Source organism: Dipodomys merriami, unplaced genomic scaffold (genome assembly GCF_024711535.1).
Source record: "Dipodomys merriami isolate MVZ:Mamm:240054 unplaced genomic scaffold, mDipMer1.0.p SCAF_29, whole genome shotgun sequence".
NCBI classification, from domain to species: domain Eukaryota; kingdom Metazoa; phylum Chordata; class Mammalia; order Rodentia; family Heteromyidae; genus Dipodomys; species Dipodomys merriami.
The window spans coordinates 19,032,523-19,049,001 of NW_027204381.1; the positions used below are offsets into that span (position 1 = coordinate 19,032,523).

Genomic DNA, 16,479 nt, shown 5'->3' on the forward strand with positions numbered 1-16,479 from the left:
TGCAATAAACATAGTTGTGCTGGTAGCTTTAGTGTGGTCTTGTTTGTAAACATTTGGGTAAATGCCCAAAAGTGGGATTGCTGGGTCGTAGGGGAGCTCTATGCGAAGTCTTTTGAGGAACCTCCATACTGCTTTCCAGAGTGGTTGAACAAGTTTACACTCCCACCAACAATGCAGTAGGGTTCCCTTCTGTCCACATCCCCTCCAGCATCTGTTGTTATTAGAATTCTTGATTATAGCCATTCTAACTTGGTTGAGGTGGTATCTCAATGTTGTTTTGATTTGCATTTCTTTTATGGCTAGGGAGGTTGAGTATTTCTTCATGTGTCTATTGGCCATCCTTCTTTCCTCTTCAGAGAAGTTTCTCTTTAAGTCTTTAGCCCACTTATTTATTGGGCAGTTGTTTCTTTGAGGATTTGTTGTTGGGGGATTTAATTTTTTGAGTTCCAAGTATATTTTAGATATGAGACCCTTGTCCATTGTATGCCTAGTGAACATCTTCTCCCAATCCGTGGGCTTTCTATTGATCTTGCTAGCTATGTCCTTTGCCATGCAGAAGCTCTGCAACTTCATGCAATCCCATTTGAGAGACTAACTTCTGAACTCTGCTTATCCCCAGCCAGGACATCACAGGTGATATTTACTACTTCAACTTCGCCAATGGGCAGTCCATGTGGGACCATCCATGTGATGAGCACTATCGGAACTTGGTGATCCAGGAGCGGGAGAAACTATCTACTCCTGGGGCCACTAAGAAGAAAGATAAGAAAAAGAAGAAGGAAAAGAAAAGCAAGAAGGACAAAGAGACCACCAAAAGTCCCCGGGTAAGTAAGTGGGTGTCAGCTTCCAGGGAGGCAGGGTTGAAAACTAAGGGGTATTGGACATCTCTAGACGTCTGTAGCAGGGAACAGCCGCAATCCAGCTGTAGTGGCACACACCTATAAGCCTGTTACTCAGAAGGCTGAAGCAGGTGTTTAAGGCCAGCCTGGGTTATATAGTGAGACCCTGTCTCAAACAACCCTCCCCCCCCAAAAAAAAACCCCAATAATAAATTCTTTGATAGTATATCATCTAAAATTTGCCTATCTTCTGGCTGACTTTTTTCTTCAGTTTCCTGGGATTGTTAACTTCTTTAAATAATTTCTTTCCTTGGGAAGTACGTGTTATGTAACAGAATAGAGCACACTCTGTCCAGGATGGTGTTTTGTAGAAATCTGGGAAGAGGTGGTGTGTGTCATTCTGGAATAGTCGATGAGGCCAGTGTGCCTAGATGAGCGGGTGTGGTCTCATGTTTGTCTTTAAGTGGTATGAATTTCATTATCAGAACACCCATGCCTTCAGGATTCAAATGAGAGCTCTGGGCTTTCTCTCCTCTGTGGCTTGCCCTTGTGGACAGCATCCTTGGTTAGTGATAGGTAACTGACATTGAATTACATCCTGCTCACTGTGGTCTTTGAATAGTTTTTGTACTGAGTTCAAGGAACTCTTACTCATGTGTGATCTGGAAGGTGGTAATGATTGCCCTTATTTTAGTGGTAGCTGTACTGACATGAGACCCAGGCTCTTGCTGAATGCTGGTATACAGGGAGCATGCCTCATTTCCTTCATCTAGCTGTGGGTGGGGGTCAGTGGCTCTACGAGGAAGGGGGCATGAAGGAACTCTGTACTCAGTTCAGCCAGGTGGTGAGCCCTGGGAATATTTTTTCCACCCTCTCAATGGCCTAGTTGTTTTTTCCTTTGTCCTTTTTCTTTTTCATTTTCCATTAGAGTTTCTTTTGCCTTCCTGCCTGCTTTCCTTCCTTCCCTTCCCTTCCTTCCCTTCCCTTCATTTCTCTCCCTTTCCTTTCCCTCCCTTTCCTTTCCCTCCCTTTCCTTTCCCTCCCTTTCCTTTCCCTCCCTTTCCTTTCCCTCCCTTTCCTTTCCCTCCCTTTCCTTTCCCTCCCTTTCCTTTCCCTCCCTTTCCCTCCCTTTCCTTTCCCTCCCTTTCCTTTCCTTTCCTTTCCTTTCCTTTCCTTTCCTTTCCTTTCCTTTCCTTTCCTTTCCTTTCCTTTCCTTTCCTTTCCTTTCCTTTCCTTTCCTTTCCTTTCTTCCCTCCCTCCCTCCCTTCCTTCCTTCCTTCCTTTTTTGGTGGCGCTAGGCATGAACCAAGGACCTCATTCAAACTAGAAGCACTTTACTACTTAGCTACACACTCAGCCCTGTCTTCTTTCAATTATTGCTTTAAGCAGTTGTTGATTCATTTGGCATTTTTAAAAATCATGTTGAAGCTTTGTTACTGCTCCCCCCTCCTTCCTCTCCTTGACATATTATTCATGAAACTAAGGAACAAGATAAAAGGTCTATTCTTCTAGACAGAGAAAAGGAGACAGGTGATTTCCCAAATAGTTTGAAATTTTTTTTTTTGCTAGTCTTGTGGCTTGATGGGGCTTGAACTCAGGGTCTGGGCACTGTCCCTAAGCTGCTTTTTACTCAAGGCTAGCACTCTACCTCCTGAGCCACAGAACCAGTTCTAGCGTTTTCTGTTTATGTGGTACTGAGGCATCGAACATAAGGCTTCATGCGTGCTAGGCAAGCACTTTACCGGTAACTTCTAGCCTAGGTTGAATTTTTAACATATTATAAGTTTGAAAGGCATCAGGAGGCTGATAGACTTTTCAGTAGCCCTGGATTATTTGAAATGATATGAAAGAACCTGAGAAGCTCTGGCATGACCCATGGTAGAAGAGGGAGTGAACTGAGGGTTCTAGACTTGGGTGACATTCTCAGTTCTGGTTGAGTGTGAGTTTCAGGAGTTCCTTGTTAGCAATGCTCTCTTCTATGATTTTGGAAAATGAGGACAGTCAGATAGCCCTGCACGATCAGGCTGGTTCTGAGGATTTAGATAAAGCTCCTCAAGTTTGAGTTTGTGCAGGGATAGGTGTGAGGTAGGAGGGCTACCTGGGTTTAGGGGGTTTTAGGCCTCTGAAGGTGTGTGTGCCCCTAGCTGGGTGAGGTTTACAGTGAATATGTTCAGGATATAGTTGAATTTGTTAGGGTTTTCCTAGCCCCAAGGTTCTATGACTGGACATGTAAAGAGTACCAACTTATGCCTTTGGTAGAAGGGTACTAGAGTTTTGAAAGCTCAGGCCACTGGATGAACTTTTCCTCCTGTGTCCCTCTTAGGAAATTTCTGGGAGTCCTCCGTAAGTATAGCAGGTTTTATAAAATTATCCGAAGAACTTGAGGTCTAGGTGATACCTCAGGGATAGCTTAGCTGCTAGTTTTCAGGCTTTGGTTGGTAGTAAAGTCCTCTGTAGAGGTCTAGCTTATAAAAAAAAAATAAATGAAATGTCCTTGATTTCTTTGGGGATGTGGGTCATGGTACTTAGGTCCTCCACACACTATTGCTGCCCCTTTGTGCTGAGCCCCAGGTTCCATGTGGCAAGGGTGCAGCCCCTTGATCTAGTGGAGCTTCCTCTTTATAGAGGGAAACTGGGCCCCCGAAAACAATGTATATTTGGCCTGAGGGAGTTTTTAACTTTTCTTCTCACTTTGATTTCTGTGTTACTTTAAAGGGAGGGTGGGTTTCTGTCAAGGGCTTCTCAAGGGCTGAGGTAGCACGTATAAAATGCTTTCTCTTAGTTTTCTCTGCATGTTTGTATGCCCATCTAGGAAACACAGCCTGAGCAGGGACTTCTGCCTTCTTCCCTCTTCCTCCGTGGCCCATCCCCTCTCCCAGCACCTGGGCTTGCTGATCTGGACTTAGATCAAGAGATGCAGGCTAAAAGTGAGGGTTCCTTTAAGAAAGGGAAGAGTCCATGTGTACCTCTTATGGGTGTCCTCCCTAGCAAATTGCAGCCACTCTCCAAAGGCCAAGCTTCCAGAACCCATCCGATCTTTGCCGACGTGGAGAAAATCTTAGGCAGGGTTCCAGCCCAATGTAGGACAGAATTAGGTGATCAGCAGGGTCTGGAGATACCCCAGAAGGCAACAGAGAAAATCTACCTGGGGTTTTCCGACCCTGAAATAGAAGAGCTGGAAATAAGGACCAGACAGCAGAAACCTGGTGCCCTGGGCCCTCAGAACACTGGGCCTTTCCTAGATGGGCTAGGATGCAGGACCAAGATCCCTGTCCATACCAAGCTTTCTGATACCATTGATGGCCCGCAGCTGAAAGGGGAGCAACAGAGCCACAGCATAGCCACACTGAGTCCAACTGGTCCTGGAGGAGACAAGGGTCAGAGTTTCATTCCCTTGCTGCCCCCTGAGGAAGAACCCTCTTTGTCCCTTTGTTCTGACCACATGTTGTCTCCTCCGAAGTACAAGTTCTTACTAGATGGCAGCCCAGCTGAAGACCTGAGCTGGCAGCACGTTCTCGGGGAAGGTGGGGGTCTGGGCTGGGGGAGGCGAAGGAGAGAGACTGCAGGACTGTGGATGGGGCAAGTCTCCAAGCTTGTCAATAAGGACATCCCAGGGAGTTGCAAAGAAACCGAGCCTGATGCCTCTGCGGCTCCAGGGGCGGCCACAGCCGAAGATCCACCCCAGGGCCTTTTACTAATACCACCTGATACCCTGGCATCAGAACCAGCTCGGAATGCCTCTGCAGGGGATTCGCCTAAAGAGAAGAGACACCCTCAAGAATCTCCAGAGACCCTCAGGGAAGATAGGAATCCTAGTGGGTCTGAGGCTGGCTTGGAGAGCAGCAGTGGCAGTTGTGGCAGCCCAGCCTCACCCTTGGGCTCTCATATCCTAGGTGAGGTGCACAATATCCCTTGGGACCTGCAGAGCTCTTGGGCATCTGTGGTAGTCACGGGTCAGTCAGGCCCTGGGCCCAGGGACCCCACCTCCTGTCCTTACCTGGTGCCCGAGCTGTCCCAAGTGCAAAGCTCTGCTGAGGAGCAGTCACACAGTGAAGACTACTCTGAGGATCAGAGGTTCTACCAGCACATCCTGCAGATGGTCAAGATCTCCAGGCAGCTAGAGGGCCTGGGGCTGCCCCAGAGCATGCAGGAAGCGCCGTGCAAAGACATCGCCAGTATGGTCTGTTTCATGGCCACAGAGTCTTCCAGGATGTCTAGTGAGGGCGAGAATGAGGCCGTCAGAGCCATGGAGAGGGACCCGAGATTTCTAACCTGGGGCCCAGAGCTGCTGGAACATCCTCAGGAGCTGGCCCTGGCCTCTGAAGGACAGGAGGCCTCTCAGCAAGCACATTGCCAGCCAGGCAGCAGCTCCCCCCAGCAGGGTCTGGTAGAGCTGAGTTCTGACACTGGGTTCACTGCAGAGCCAGGCGAGATGAAGCTTCTTAACCAGGTAGGCATCTCAGAGAGAATGGCCTAAAGCCCCAGGCCTTGGTGACCGGAGCAGGGCGGGGGAGCTGGTGGAGCTGGTGGAGCTGATGTAGCTGATGTCTACTACAGCCACCCAGTCTGCTTTCTTGTTCCCTTCTCTTGGTAACTGTGCTAACTGTTCTTAATTCCCTAAGTGGCCATCCTATTGGGATGATAGGTATTTCAAATTAGTTCTGCTCTATTACCTGCAAGGTAGAATTGAATGTATTTATGATTTCCTTTCCTTGCATCTAACTGTAATTCATAGGTGGCTCACATGATTGCAGGTGACTGAGTCTGAGGGTGGACAGGGTGGCCTTTCCCCCGGATATGAGTACCCTCAGGGATTTGGGAAGCCTTTCCCTTGAGTTGATTCTAGAGAGAGGGAGGCACCCTACTCCAAAACTCTGAACTCATCCCTTCTGGGAGGCATACAGGACCAGAGTTAATATTTTCACACAGGAGTAAAGCTCACAGTTCTCCTCTGTCATCTAGTCAGCTGCTTCTGTCCTTGTCTCTTAGGGTCCCCTGAAAATTGCATGGCCAACCAGTGTCATTCTGTATAGATCATATTTGTGACTTCATTTCTTTCCCCACTGGGATTTGCTGAGGGGCTGGGCTTTCCCTGTCATTCTGAGTCTTTGTTGCCTCAAAAAGTGACCCTTTTCTTCATTCAGAAGGAGTCAAGTTGGATCAGAGGCCATGGTGATCAGTGTGAACTTTGCTGTGGTCCAGCTGTGGCTTTACCCAGTTGTTCCCTCTGGTTCCTAATTGCCAACAGAACTGGTTCTCGGTTAGTGCTAATAACTACTGTAGCACTATAAATATCAGATAAGCTGCAGATTATCCTGAAAGTTTTAATTAGCCCAATGGCAGCAAGTTTATCTGCTCTGGAAGGACAACGCCACGCATAGCCCCACACTCAGAGTTAATGGCCAGCTATAGAAGATGATCAGCTAGGAGCCAGGAATGTATAATTTCCCTGCTAACCACTGATTTAGTAAAGGCCTGGGAGAACAAAGCCCTCAGCATGCCTGTCTCCTTGCTCAGGCCCCCAGTACGCTAGCAAATTAGCCATGTTAGGAGTCTGTAATTTTCTATAAATACAGTGTGGGAAGAATGTTGCTTGCTGATACGCTGGGGCTGTTGGACGGGCTGAAGATGGGAGGAGCAGGCTGTTGGCTTGCAGTTCACTCAAAGAAGCTTTTTTTTTTTTTGGCTTTTCATCCTGCTGCATTCAGAAGGCAGCATGAAGTACGATAACCCAGGGCTCACTTCCATCACTGCCCCTCTGTGACTCTGTGACTTTGGACTCTTGACGACCTTACCCACCTCAGGTTGTTGTGAGAGTAAAATGAGACGTCGCGCCAGTGGCTGGTGCTCAAGCCTTTCTCAGTTGTCCGTCAGTGCCTTTTCTGCAACAGGCCAGATGATGAGGAATCTGCACAGGTTCAGGAGTGGGGCTCATCTCCCCTTTCTTTCAACTGAGCGTTTGTGTGTATACATGTGTGTGTGTATGGGGGGGTAGGGGTAGTGGGTCCTGGGGCTTGAAGTCAGGAGGGTATGGGTGCTATTTCTGAGCTTTTTAGGCTAAAGGCTAGTGCTCTACTGAGTGAGCCACAGCTCTACTTTTCTTTTTTGGTGATTAATTGGAGATAAGAGACTCACAGACTTTCCTGCTTAGGCTGGCTTCAAACCACAATCCTCAGATCTCAGACTCCTGAATAGCTTATGGCATGAGCTACCTGATGCCAGGTGCCTTTGATGCCCTCCCTGTGCAGAAGCAAGCTTCTCTGGGGCCTGCCTGGTGGCCTGGCCCCTAGGTTAGGCTGTGGTGGAGAAGATGGCTGACTTGAACAAAGATTTCCATCTTCTCTCTTCAGTCCCTGTGGAATTAGATTTTTTTTTTCTTTTCTGTCTTGGGGCTTGAACTCAGGACCTGAGCTCTCTCCCTGAGCCTCTTTGTGCTCAAGGCTAGCGCTCTACCACTTGAGCCACAGCGACACTTCCAGCCTTTTTTGAGTTGTTTATTGGAGATAAGAGTCTCATGGACTTTTCTGTCTGTGCTGGCTTCACACTGTGATCCATAGATCTGAGCCTCCTGAGTAGCTAGGATTACAGGTGTGAGCCACCGGCACTCAGCTAGGAATGGCATTTTTGCTTTGTTCTATGCATTTTAAATTTGAGAAAAAGAATTTTGAAGAGCTTTTCATAAATTGACCCCAGGATGCTATCCTAGCCTCTTATTTCTGTTAAGCCCAGATGATCACAGTATGAATGCCATAATATTGACATGGCCCTGACTCTTGACCCTGACTCTCAAAGGTCCCTTGCTTTCATCTGACTGGAGCAGCTCTGCAAACCTCAGGGCATAGCAGGTACCCTAGTGGATTAGTAAACTGGGGTTTCACACCTTCTGACCCCATCCTGGTCCCCCTTTCCCTCTCCTTCCTCACTAGTACGGAGCCTTTGCATGGCCCTCCTGAGAAGAGAGAAGAGAAGACCTGGTCAGTCCACTGCGGCCCCTTCCCCTGGGCAAGAGACCTTCTAGCCCCTTTCCTCATCAGTAGAGGGGGAAGAGTTCTTTTTGTTGCTCAAGCATACTTTTCACAGTTACTTACTTTGATTAAAGGCAGACATGCCCATAGTTGAAGTCAAAGCTACTGACAGGTATACAATAAAGAGGAGCAGTCCTCGGTGTGCAGCGCCGCCCTCCTCAGAAGCCTCCCCTTTTTTCCTGGTGTTTACTTCCATCTTTGGCAATCATATGCTGAGGCTGCTTTTTCTTGATACATCAGTTTTAAACATTATCTATTGAAATTTCTTCTGGTAGCTGAGGGTTTTATGTCTGCCTTTCCTTCCCGCATACTTCTGTATGGCTTCTGGAAGGAGAACAGAACCCATGCAGCATCTGCCAGATGTGAGAGAACTGTTTATGTGAGATGGCATCCGAGAGATGTGATTTCTCACACAGTTGGTACAATGGTAATTTCTGGATGTTGTGTTTCATTAGCAGCCTCCAAGTGGAGGCGGTTTAAATATGAGCGGGCAAGATTTAGATGTTTTATTTTTATATCTGTCTCCAACATTTTCAGAGTCACATGGTATCTGGGGTTTGTAACAAAATGTTTTCTGTCGCCCAGGCCCTGGGTTCCTCCTTAGCCCCAGTGCATGTTCCTCTTTGGGGCCTGGGGCCTTTACGAGGTCATGCGGATGTCCCTCCCTCTGCTGTACTTGGATCTCAAAGCATGAGCCCAGGTAGCGCAACTGAGTCTGGCCAGCTTGGAGAACTCACCCTGGTGAGTACTTTTTCTGCTGGGCAGTGTGTTTAGTTGCAGAGCTGCCTTTGTGCCACACTGAATGATCCATTGAGGAGAAACAGAGCCTAAACTGGGTCTTTGAGTTCATAATCTAGTTCAGGAGAAGAGTCCTGCCTCTGTGGTGCTGGATGTGGACTCTGGGCAGGGAAAGGTGGACTGTGGTGCCATAGGGATGTACTGCTCCTGTTCCCTCCCACATAGCCCAGGCAGTGGGAGTTGGAGGAGGGAGTCAATGTTGTGAGCGGGGGGTCCCTGTTCAGTTTCATGGGTTGGGCGGGACTTGGTTGGGAGCCATCAAGAAAGGAAGTGGGGGAGTCATTCCAGGGTTATTGGGAAGGGCTTCCTGATGAGTTCTTACATGTTCCTTCTCTCTTTTGGAGCCTCCACAGCCTCTTAAGACTTCTGCTTGTGCAAGGGGTCTCTTGGGCACCATCCATCAGGACAAGAATGCTCTCAACCTCTTGGCCTTAGGGGAGGAGACCAATGAGGAGGATGAAGGGGAAAGTGACAACCAGGTAATGTTCAAGTCCTCTCCCTGGTCTGTACATGCTCTGTGCTGTGTGTGTGTGTGTGTGTGTGTGTGTGTGTTTGTGTGTGTGTGTGTGTGTGTGTGTGTGTGTGTGTGTGTGTGTGTGTGTGTGTTCTAGTACTGGGACTTGAATTAAGGGTCTTGTGTATTTGCTTTATGTTTTTACTCAAGGCTGGCTCTCTGCCATTTGAGCCATATCTCCATTTCTGGCTTTTTGCTGGTGAATTGGAGATAAAAGTCTCATGGACTTTTCTGTCTGGGCTGGTTTTGAATCTGGAGCCTTAAGAGATCAGCTTTCTGAGTAACTAGGATTACAGGCATGAACTATCAGCACCCAGTCATTTTAACAGTTATTTTTTTTGTGACAGTCCTGAGGCTTGAACTCAGGGTCTGGGCACCATCTCTGAACCTTTTTGCTTAAAATAGTGCTCTACCACTTGAGCCACAGTTCCACTTCTTTTTTTGGTGGTTAATTGGAAATAAGACTCTTACAGACTTTCCTACCTGGGCTGTCTTCAAACCATGATCCTCAGATCTTAGCCCCCCTGAGTAGCTAGGATTACAGGCCTGAGACACCCACCTGGTTCACTTTAACCATTTTTAAGTGTACAGTTCAAAGGTGTTAAAAACTAATAATGTTGTGCTACTATCACTGCTATCAGTTTTTAGAACTTATTCATAATTCCAAATAGAAGCTATATCCATTCAATGGTAGCTCTTTCCAGTCTCTGGTGATTTCTAATCTAGTCTGTGAATTTGCCTGTTTGAGAGATGTCTTATCAGCACCAACATAAACAATATTTTTCTTCTTGTATCTGGCATCTTTCACTTAGTATATTTACAAGGTTCACGTTATAGCACGTATTAGAATTTCATTACTTTTGAAGGTTAAATGATACTCCAGTGTATACATATTTTGCTTTTCCACTCATTTCTTGTCAAGTGCATGATGCTATTTTAAAGTAAAAATGAGTGAGTATGGTAGGCACACCTGGGAGGTGGGCCTTGGAGGATCACAGCATCAGAGTTTGCAACATGCCATTTCAGTCAAGACTAAGTCTAGTGGCACGCACCTGTTATTTGGGTGCAGTAGACAAGCTTGTCATCCTAGAGACAAAGGAAAGCCCAATTAGGAGGATTGAAGTCCAGGCTTACCTGGGCAAAAAGTTAAGACCCTTTCTTGAGGATACCAGTACAAAAAGGGACCAGCTCAAGTTGTAGAGTGCTGGCTTAGCACTCTGAGTTCAAATCTCAGTACTGTCAAAAAAAAAAAAAAAAAAAAGGTAAAAAATGGATTTCCAGATGACAGCCTCCTTTCTTGATTGGTCTATATGCCTGCTAGGTCTGATCCGGAAAGTAGAACCAACAGGAGCTGGCTGGCACAAAGCATTGTGCACGCTGGTGAGGCCTTCTTAGTAGAGGACCTTCCCTGGAGTCCTCTGAGACCTTGCCTGGATACTACCTGTTAGCTCAGCCCTACCCTCTCCTCCCTCTGCAGGCCCTCACCTGGGCTGACCAATCCCCTTGAACTTAACTACTTGCTTTTTTGTCGGTCGTGGGGCTTGAACTCTGGGCTTGGGCACTGTCTCTCAGCTCTTCAGTTCAAGGAGAGCGCTCTACTGCTTGAGTCACAGCGCCACTTCCAAACTTAACTACTTGTCTTTTTTTTTTTTTTTTTTTGGCGGTTGTGGGGCTTGAACTCTGGGCCTGGGCGCTGTCCCTCAGCTCTTCAGCTAAGGCGAGCGCTCTACCACTTGAGCTACAGCGCCACTTCTGGTTTTCTAGTGGTTTATTGGAGACAGGAGTCTCACGGTCTCTCCTGCCAGGGCTGGCTTTGAACCTGGATCCTCAGATCTCAGCCTCCTGAGTAGCTAGGATTACAGGCGTGAGCCACCCACGCCTGGCTCAAACTTAACTACTTGTAACCGCTTGTTTCCAGAGTGCCCGAAGTCCCAGCGAGCTTCTTAAGAATCTGCACGTGGACCTTGAGGCCCTGGGGGATAACTTTGCCTATGAGGTGAGACCTGAGCTTGTTGATAAACACATATCAGTGTGCCCCTCCTTCCTTCTAGGCCTTTCTTATCAGTAGGAGGCATATTTGGAAAGAAAAGCATTTTGTCTAGTCTTGATCAGGATTTCTGGAGTTTGGAGCATATTTTGGTTTATTTATGTATCAGATAACCATTTATTATGGAAAGTTCCCACATGGAGCTCTTTGCTAAGTGCTATAGGTCACATGAGTGTAAATGGGATATGCTTCCTGCCTGCTCAGATTATAAAGTCTCGTAGACTTTAGGGGAAGAAATTTGTTGTCTGGACTTTAGGGAAACCTGTTGGAGATGACATTTGGCCTGTGTCTTGAAAGGCAGCTAAGTTTTAGATTTGGAGGATATAAGGGAATAATATAGCAAATGAACAGCTTGAACAAAAGTTCAAGGACTGAAATATGGTGGTCTGTTTTCTACTGTCATCAGAATGTTCGTGTGTGTGTGTGTGTGTGTGTGTGTGTGTGTGTGTGTGTGTGTGTGTGTGTGTGTGTGTGTGTGTGTGTGTGTGTGTGTGTGTGTGTGTGTGTGTGTGTGTGTGTGTGTGTGTGTGTGTGTGTGTGTGTGTGTGTGTAAAATGAGGCTTGAACTCAGGTCCTGGGCACTGTCCCTGAGCTTTTTTACTCAAGGCTAGTGCCTACCACTTTGAGCCACAGTGCCATGCCACTTCCAGTTTTCTAGTTGTTAATTGGACATGAGTGTCTCACAGACTTTCCTGCTGGCTTTGAACTACGATCCTCAGATCTCAGCCTCTTGAGTAGCTAGGATTACGGGCATGAGCCACCAGCGCCTGGCTCAGACTGTTCTCTATAAAGAACAGTAAAACTCATCTTGGTGTTGAAATAACTGTTTGTCTTTGTATTTGGAAAGGAACATTCCCTACTATATGTTTTTTGTCTAGTCTGATTCTAGTGTGTGCGTGCATGTGTGCGCGTATCAGATATGTTTTGATTGTGACTTCAGCATTTTCTAACAAATAGGGTACTTTTCCCCCCTAAATGTCCCATCTGTATCATCCACCTGATACATTCTTACTTTGAAACTCTTCCTTCTGATTGGGGCCTGGTCTGGGGTAAAGAATTTAGTGTGGGGGCTGGGAAGGTGGCTCAGTGGTAGAGCGCTTGCCTTGCATGCATGAGGCCCTGGGTTCGATTCCTCAGCACCACATAAGCAAAAAGAAAAAAGCCGGAAATGGCGCTGTGGCTCAAGTGGTAGAGTGCTAGCCTTGAGCTGAAGAGCTGAGGGACAGCACCCAGGCCCAGAGTTTGGGCCCCACGACCGGACCCGCGTGTGCCCCCCCCCCCAAAAAAAAAAAAAGAATTTAGTGTGCTTGGAGTCAGGTGCTGATGGTTCACACCTGTAATCCTAGCTACTTAGAGGTTGACATCTGGGGATTGTGGTTCAAAACCAGCTTGAGCAGACAAATCTGTAGACTCTTAACTCCAGTTAACCAGCAAAAGACCAGAAGTGGAACACCAGCCTTGAGCAAAGAAGCCAAGCAAGAACATAAGGCCCTTAGTTCAAGTCCCAAAAACCGACCCCTCCACCCCCACACACTCTGAATGTATTTGGTTTCCTAGTTCTCTGATGCGATAGCTTTGTTTTCTTATCACCTACCACTAATCAATATAGACAGATTGATGGAATAAAAAGGAATTGATTAGGTTTGTGCCTGGGAAGATGAACTTGGGTAGGAGTGTCAGGAAGGAAGTCTTGCATTTCCTAGAGACTCAGCAAGTTGAGGGTGGATTCTGCCTCATTCATGTCTGTATGTCTTAACACCTAGCCCAGTGACCTAGAACATAGGAAGTGCTTTGGTATATTTTGTTCAGCAATTGAGGAAATGAATAAATGAGCTATACTGGGGTGAGGTGAATGGTATCTAGGCAGATTGTGAGGCTTTTTTTCCCCTTCCTTTGTCTTTCTCAGTTTCTGGGTTGAGTAGATAGTTGGTACTGCTATCAGCTGGTGGGTTGAAGATTCCAGTGTAGATTGGTCATGGTTCACTCTGACTTTGGGCAGACTTTTACTTCATAATGAGTTTCAAATGTCCACAAAAAAGATACTTCTTTGACATGTCTTGGATTCTAAAACTTTCTCTTTAATGATAGGTGCTTTTTGGGGGGACTGGGAGCTTTTAAACTATTTTTTTATTTTTATTTTTATTTTTTATTGTGAAAATACTGTACAGAGGGGTTACAATTACATGGGCAAGATAATGAGTACATTTCTTATCAAGCATTGCAACCTCCTCCTTTGTTTCCCCTTCCCATCCCTTGATCTCTTTGGCACCACGGTGAGGTGGTTCACAGTGTCTCTCATCCCAGTCTCTAGCATACAGCAAATTCATTTCTTTTCACCACATGGAGTGTTTGGATTGCTATGGAGGAATTAGGCAGAAATAAAACTTTTCTGTTGGGAGATTAGTGATGGGGATGAATGAGGGGCTCTAGACAGGCAAAGCTACCCCTATGTGGTCCTTGTCCTTCGGAATGGCTTTCATCTCAGCTTATAGTCCTTGGCTCTGGGCTGTCCACCTTCCCTTGCCCCTGGCCATCGCAGGCAGCCCATGACAGCTCTCCTTCATGGGTTTGCTTTCCCCCTGTTTCACTGAGCAGTCACTTTGCACAGGATTCCATGAGAGGGCAGTAGGATGGCAAAAATACAGCTCTGTTTCCTTCTCCCTCTGCTGGTGTCAGATCCATTTCTCGTCTATTACAAACCAACAGGGAAAGGTGAGTGAATGGGGGAGGTAGAGGAGTGGTAAGCAGGCAGTGTGTATGGCCATGTGGTGCTGAAGAAAGCCCATCAGCTGGATGGAGGAGGGAGGAGCAAGGGCTTAGCAATCACAGGATGATGTCAGTGTGATTGGAAGCGTGAACTATACCAGGGAGCTGTGTAAAGAATTGAGACCAACTGGATGAGTATGAGACTTGGAAAATAAATCAGACTGATGTTTGTCTTGGTGGAGGTCTTCCCGGAGCAGGGTTAATGCTACTACTGCGCCCCCCCCCCAGTGCTGTAAGGATCATAGGAGCCCTGTCTGTTGTCCTGGTAGGGGGTACAGATGGCCATGAACCTGGAGCGCTCATGGCTTTTGGGGAATGTTAAATATTCATATTTATGGGATGGTTCTTACAGACTCCTCCGCACATACTCTTTGTGCAGATGGTAAAGTCTTACAGCTTGGGCTGTGGCAGGAGACAGAGGAATGTGAACATGGACAGGCCCAGGATGAAGCTGGGTTCCCACTGAGCCTGGGATGGGAGGCTGTGATGCCTGAGTGTGGATGCTGGTTGGGGGCTTCAGGCTTTGGGTTTGGGTGACAGACAAGCATGGAGTCCGATGTGATGCTTCATGTCCATTTGTGAATGGTCTGTAGTCAGTGTTTGTCTCCCGTGACTTAGACTCATCACTGAAATTAGTCTACATTTGTGCAGAAAGTACAGTTGTTTATTTTAATAATAACCATTTTTTTTTTAAATTTTTTTATTGTAAAGATTCTATACAGAGGGTTACAGTTACATGAGTGGGGTAATGAGTACACTTCCTCTTGAACATTGTTACCCCCTCCATTGTTTTCTCCCTACCATCCCCTCCTTCCCTCCCTTCCCCAAGGAATAATAACCATTTTTAAACAACATATTTAGGCAGGCAGACTAAGGTCAATCCTGTGATGTGAAAAGTCTGTTTTGGAGGGTGTTGAGGATCAAACCCAGTGCCTTGTTGTTACATGCTAAGTATATATTCTACCAACAAATGGTGTACCAAGCTAAAAATCTTTTGAAGATTTATACTTGAGAGTTGAATAGACTGGAGCAAAGATTTTTTTTTTTTTTTTGTCAGTTGTGGGACTTGAACTTGGGGCTGGGGTGCTGTCCCTGAGCTCTTTTGCTCAAGGCTAGCACTATACCACTTTGAGCCACAGTGCAATTTCTGGTTTTCTGGTGGTTAATTGGAGATACGAGTCTCAATGGACTTTCTTGACTGGGCTGGCTTTGAACTGCCATCCTCAGATCTCAGCCTTCTGAGTAGTTAGGATCACAGGCCTGAGCCACGAACAGCTGGCTGAGCAAAGATTTTTATAATCTGATAATGTAATGTTACCAGATTAATGTTTTCTCAGGTTTTTGATTTTTTTCTTTTTTCTTCTGCAGTATTGGAGCTCAAATCTAGGGCTTTGGACATACTAGACAGTGTTCTATCATGGAGTCACACTCAAACCCACTGATATCCATCCACTGTTTTGATGGGCTACTTGTTTTTTTTTTTCATCATTTTGAATAGTTAATGAATAGTTGAAGTTTGTTAAGCTATTTTTCCTTTCAAAATCACCTTAATCAATAGCCTAATCTCTGTATGACTTTGATGCATAAATATTACATTGCCTTTTGGCAGAAATGGGAAGCCTCAACTTTACATCTACACTACATGCTCATCCTTTTAAAAATGTTTAGCCAATAAGACTTTACCCTGTTATGTGCCAGGTCTTGAGCACAAGAGGGTGCTAATCTGTTGAGGGAAACAGACAAGGATACCAGCAATTGTAATATAGCTATTATGGCAGAGGATGGGGAAGACTCTGCCCCAGGAATCAAGAAGGACTGGAAGAGCCAGTGATCTGTGGGGACCAGTTTCAGTTTGTTAGGAGAGAAGTGGGGTGGAGAGAGATTTTATTTTAAAGGCTGGGGATTTGATTCAGTGGTAGAGTACATGCTTATATATGCAAGGCCCTCAGTTGTATCAAATTAATCGATTAAAAAAAAAACTGTGATCCGGGTGCTGATGGCTCTTGTCTGTAAGCCTAGCTACTCAGGAGGCTGAGATCTGAAGATCACAGTTCGAACCCAGCCTCAGCCTAGGTAGGAAAGTCCATGAGACTCTTATTCTTAATTAACCAATAAAAAGCCAAAAGTGGAGCTGTGACTCAAGTGGTAGAACACTAGCCTTGAGAAAAATAACTCAGGGACAGCGTCCAGGCCCTGAGTTCAAGCCCCAGAACCAGCACCAAAAAAACAAATTACTCCTCCCCCCCAAAAACCCCAAAACAACAATGTATATAACATATTATTTGTTTCTTTGTTGGTCTTGAGGCTTGAACTCTGGGCCTGGGGACTGTCCCTGAGCTCTTCATTTTAAGGCTAGCACGCTACCACTTGAGCCACAGTGCCACTTCCAGTTTTCTGGTGATTAATTGTCTCACAGACTTTCCTGCCTGGGCTGGCTTTGAACCATAATTCTCAGATCTCAGCCTCCTGAGTAGCTAGGATTACAGGTGT

General features: G+C 46.3%; 1 protein-coding gene across 10 annotated transcripts in view; it reads left to right on the forward strand.

Annotated features, from left to right (window-relative positions):
* Cep164 (centrosomal protein 164) overlaps window positions 1-16,479 on the forward strand; it is a 62,245-nt gene that overhangs the window by 15,419 nt on the left and 30,347 nt on the right. For 6 of the 10 annotated variants that reach the window (XR_011375804.1, XM_070038552.1, XM_070038554.1 and 3 more), the window contains exons 4-8: window positions 620-824; window positions 3,652-5,289; window positions 8,450-8,605; window positions 9,007-9,141; window positions 11,095-11,172. Coding sequence is in view for 9 of the 10 variants with exons in the window: in XM_070038552.1 (XP_069894653.1) it covers window positions 620-824; window positions 3,652-5,289; window positions 8,450-8,605; window positions 9,007-9,141; window positions 11,095-11,172 (2,212 nt within the window). In the remaining variant the exon portion in view is untranslated. The remainder of the gene's footprint in view (window positions 1-619; window positions 825-3,651; window positions 5,290-8,449; window positions 8,606-9,006; window positions 9,142-11,094; window positions 11,173-16,479) is intronic. The other 4 variants (XM_070038559.1, XM_070038560.1, XM_070038555.1 and 1 more) reach the window with 3 other exon arrangements.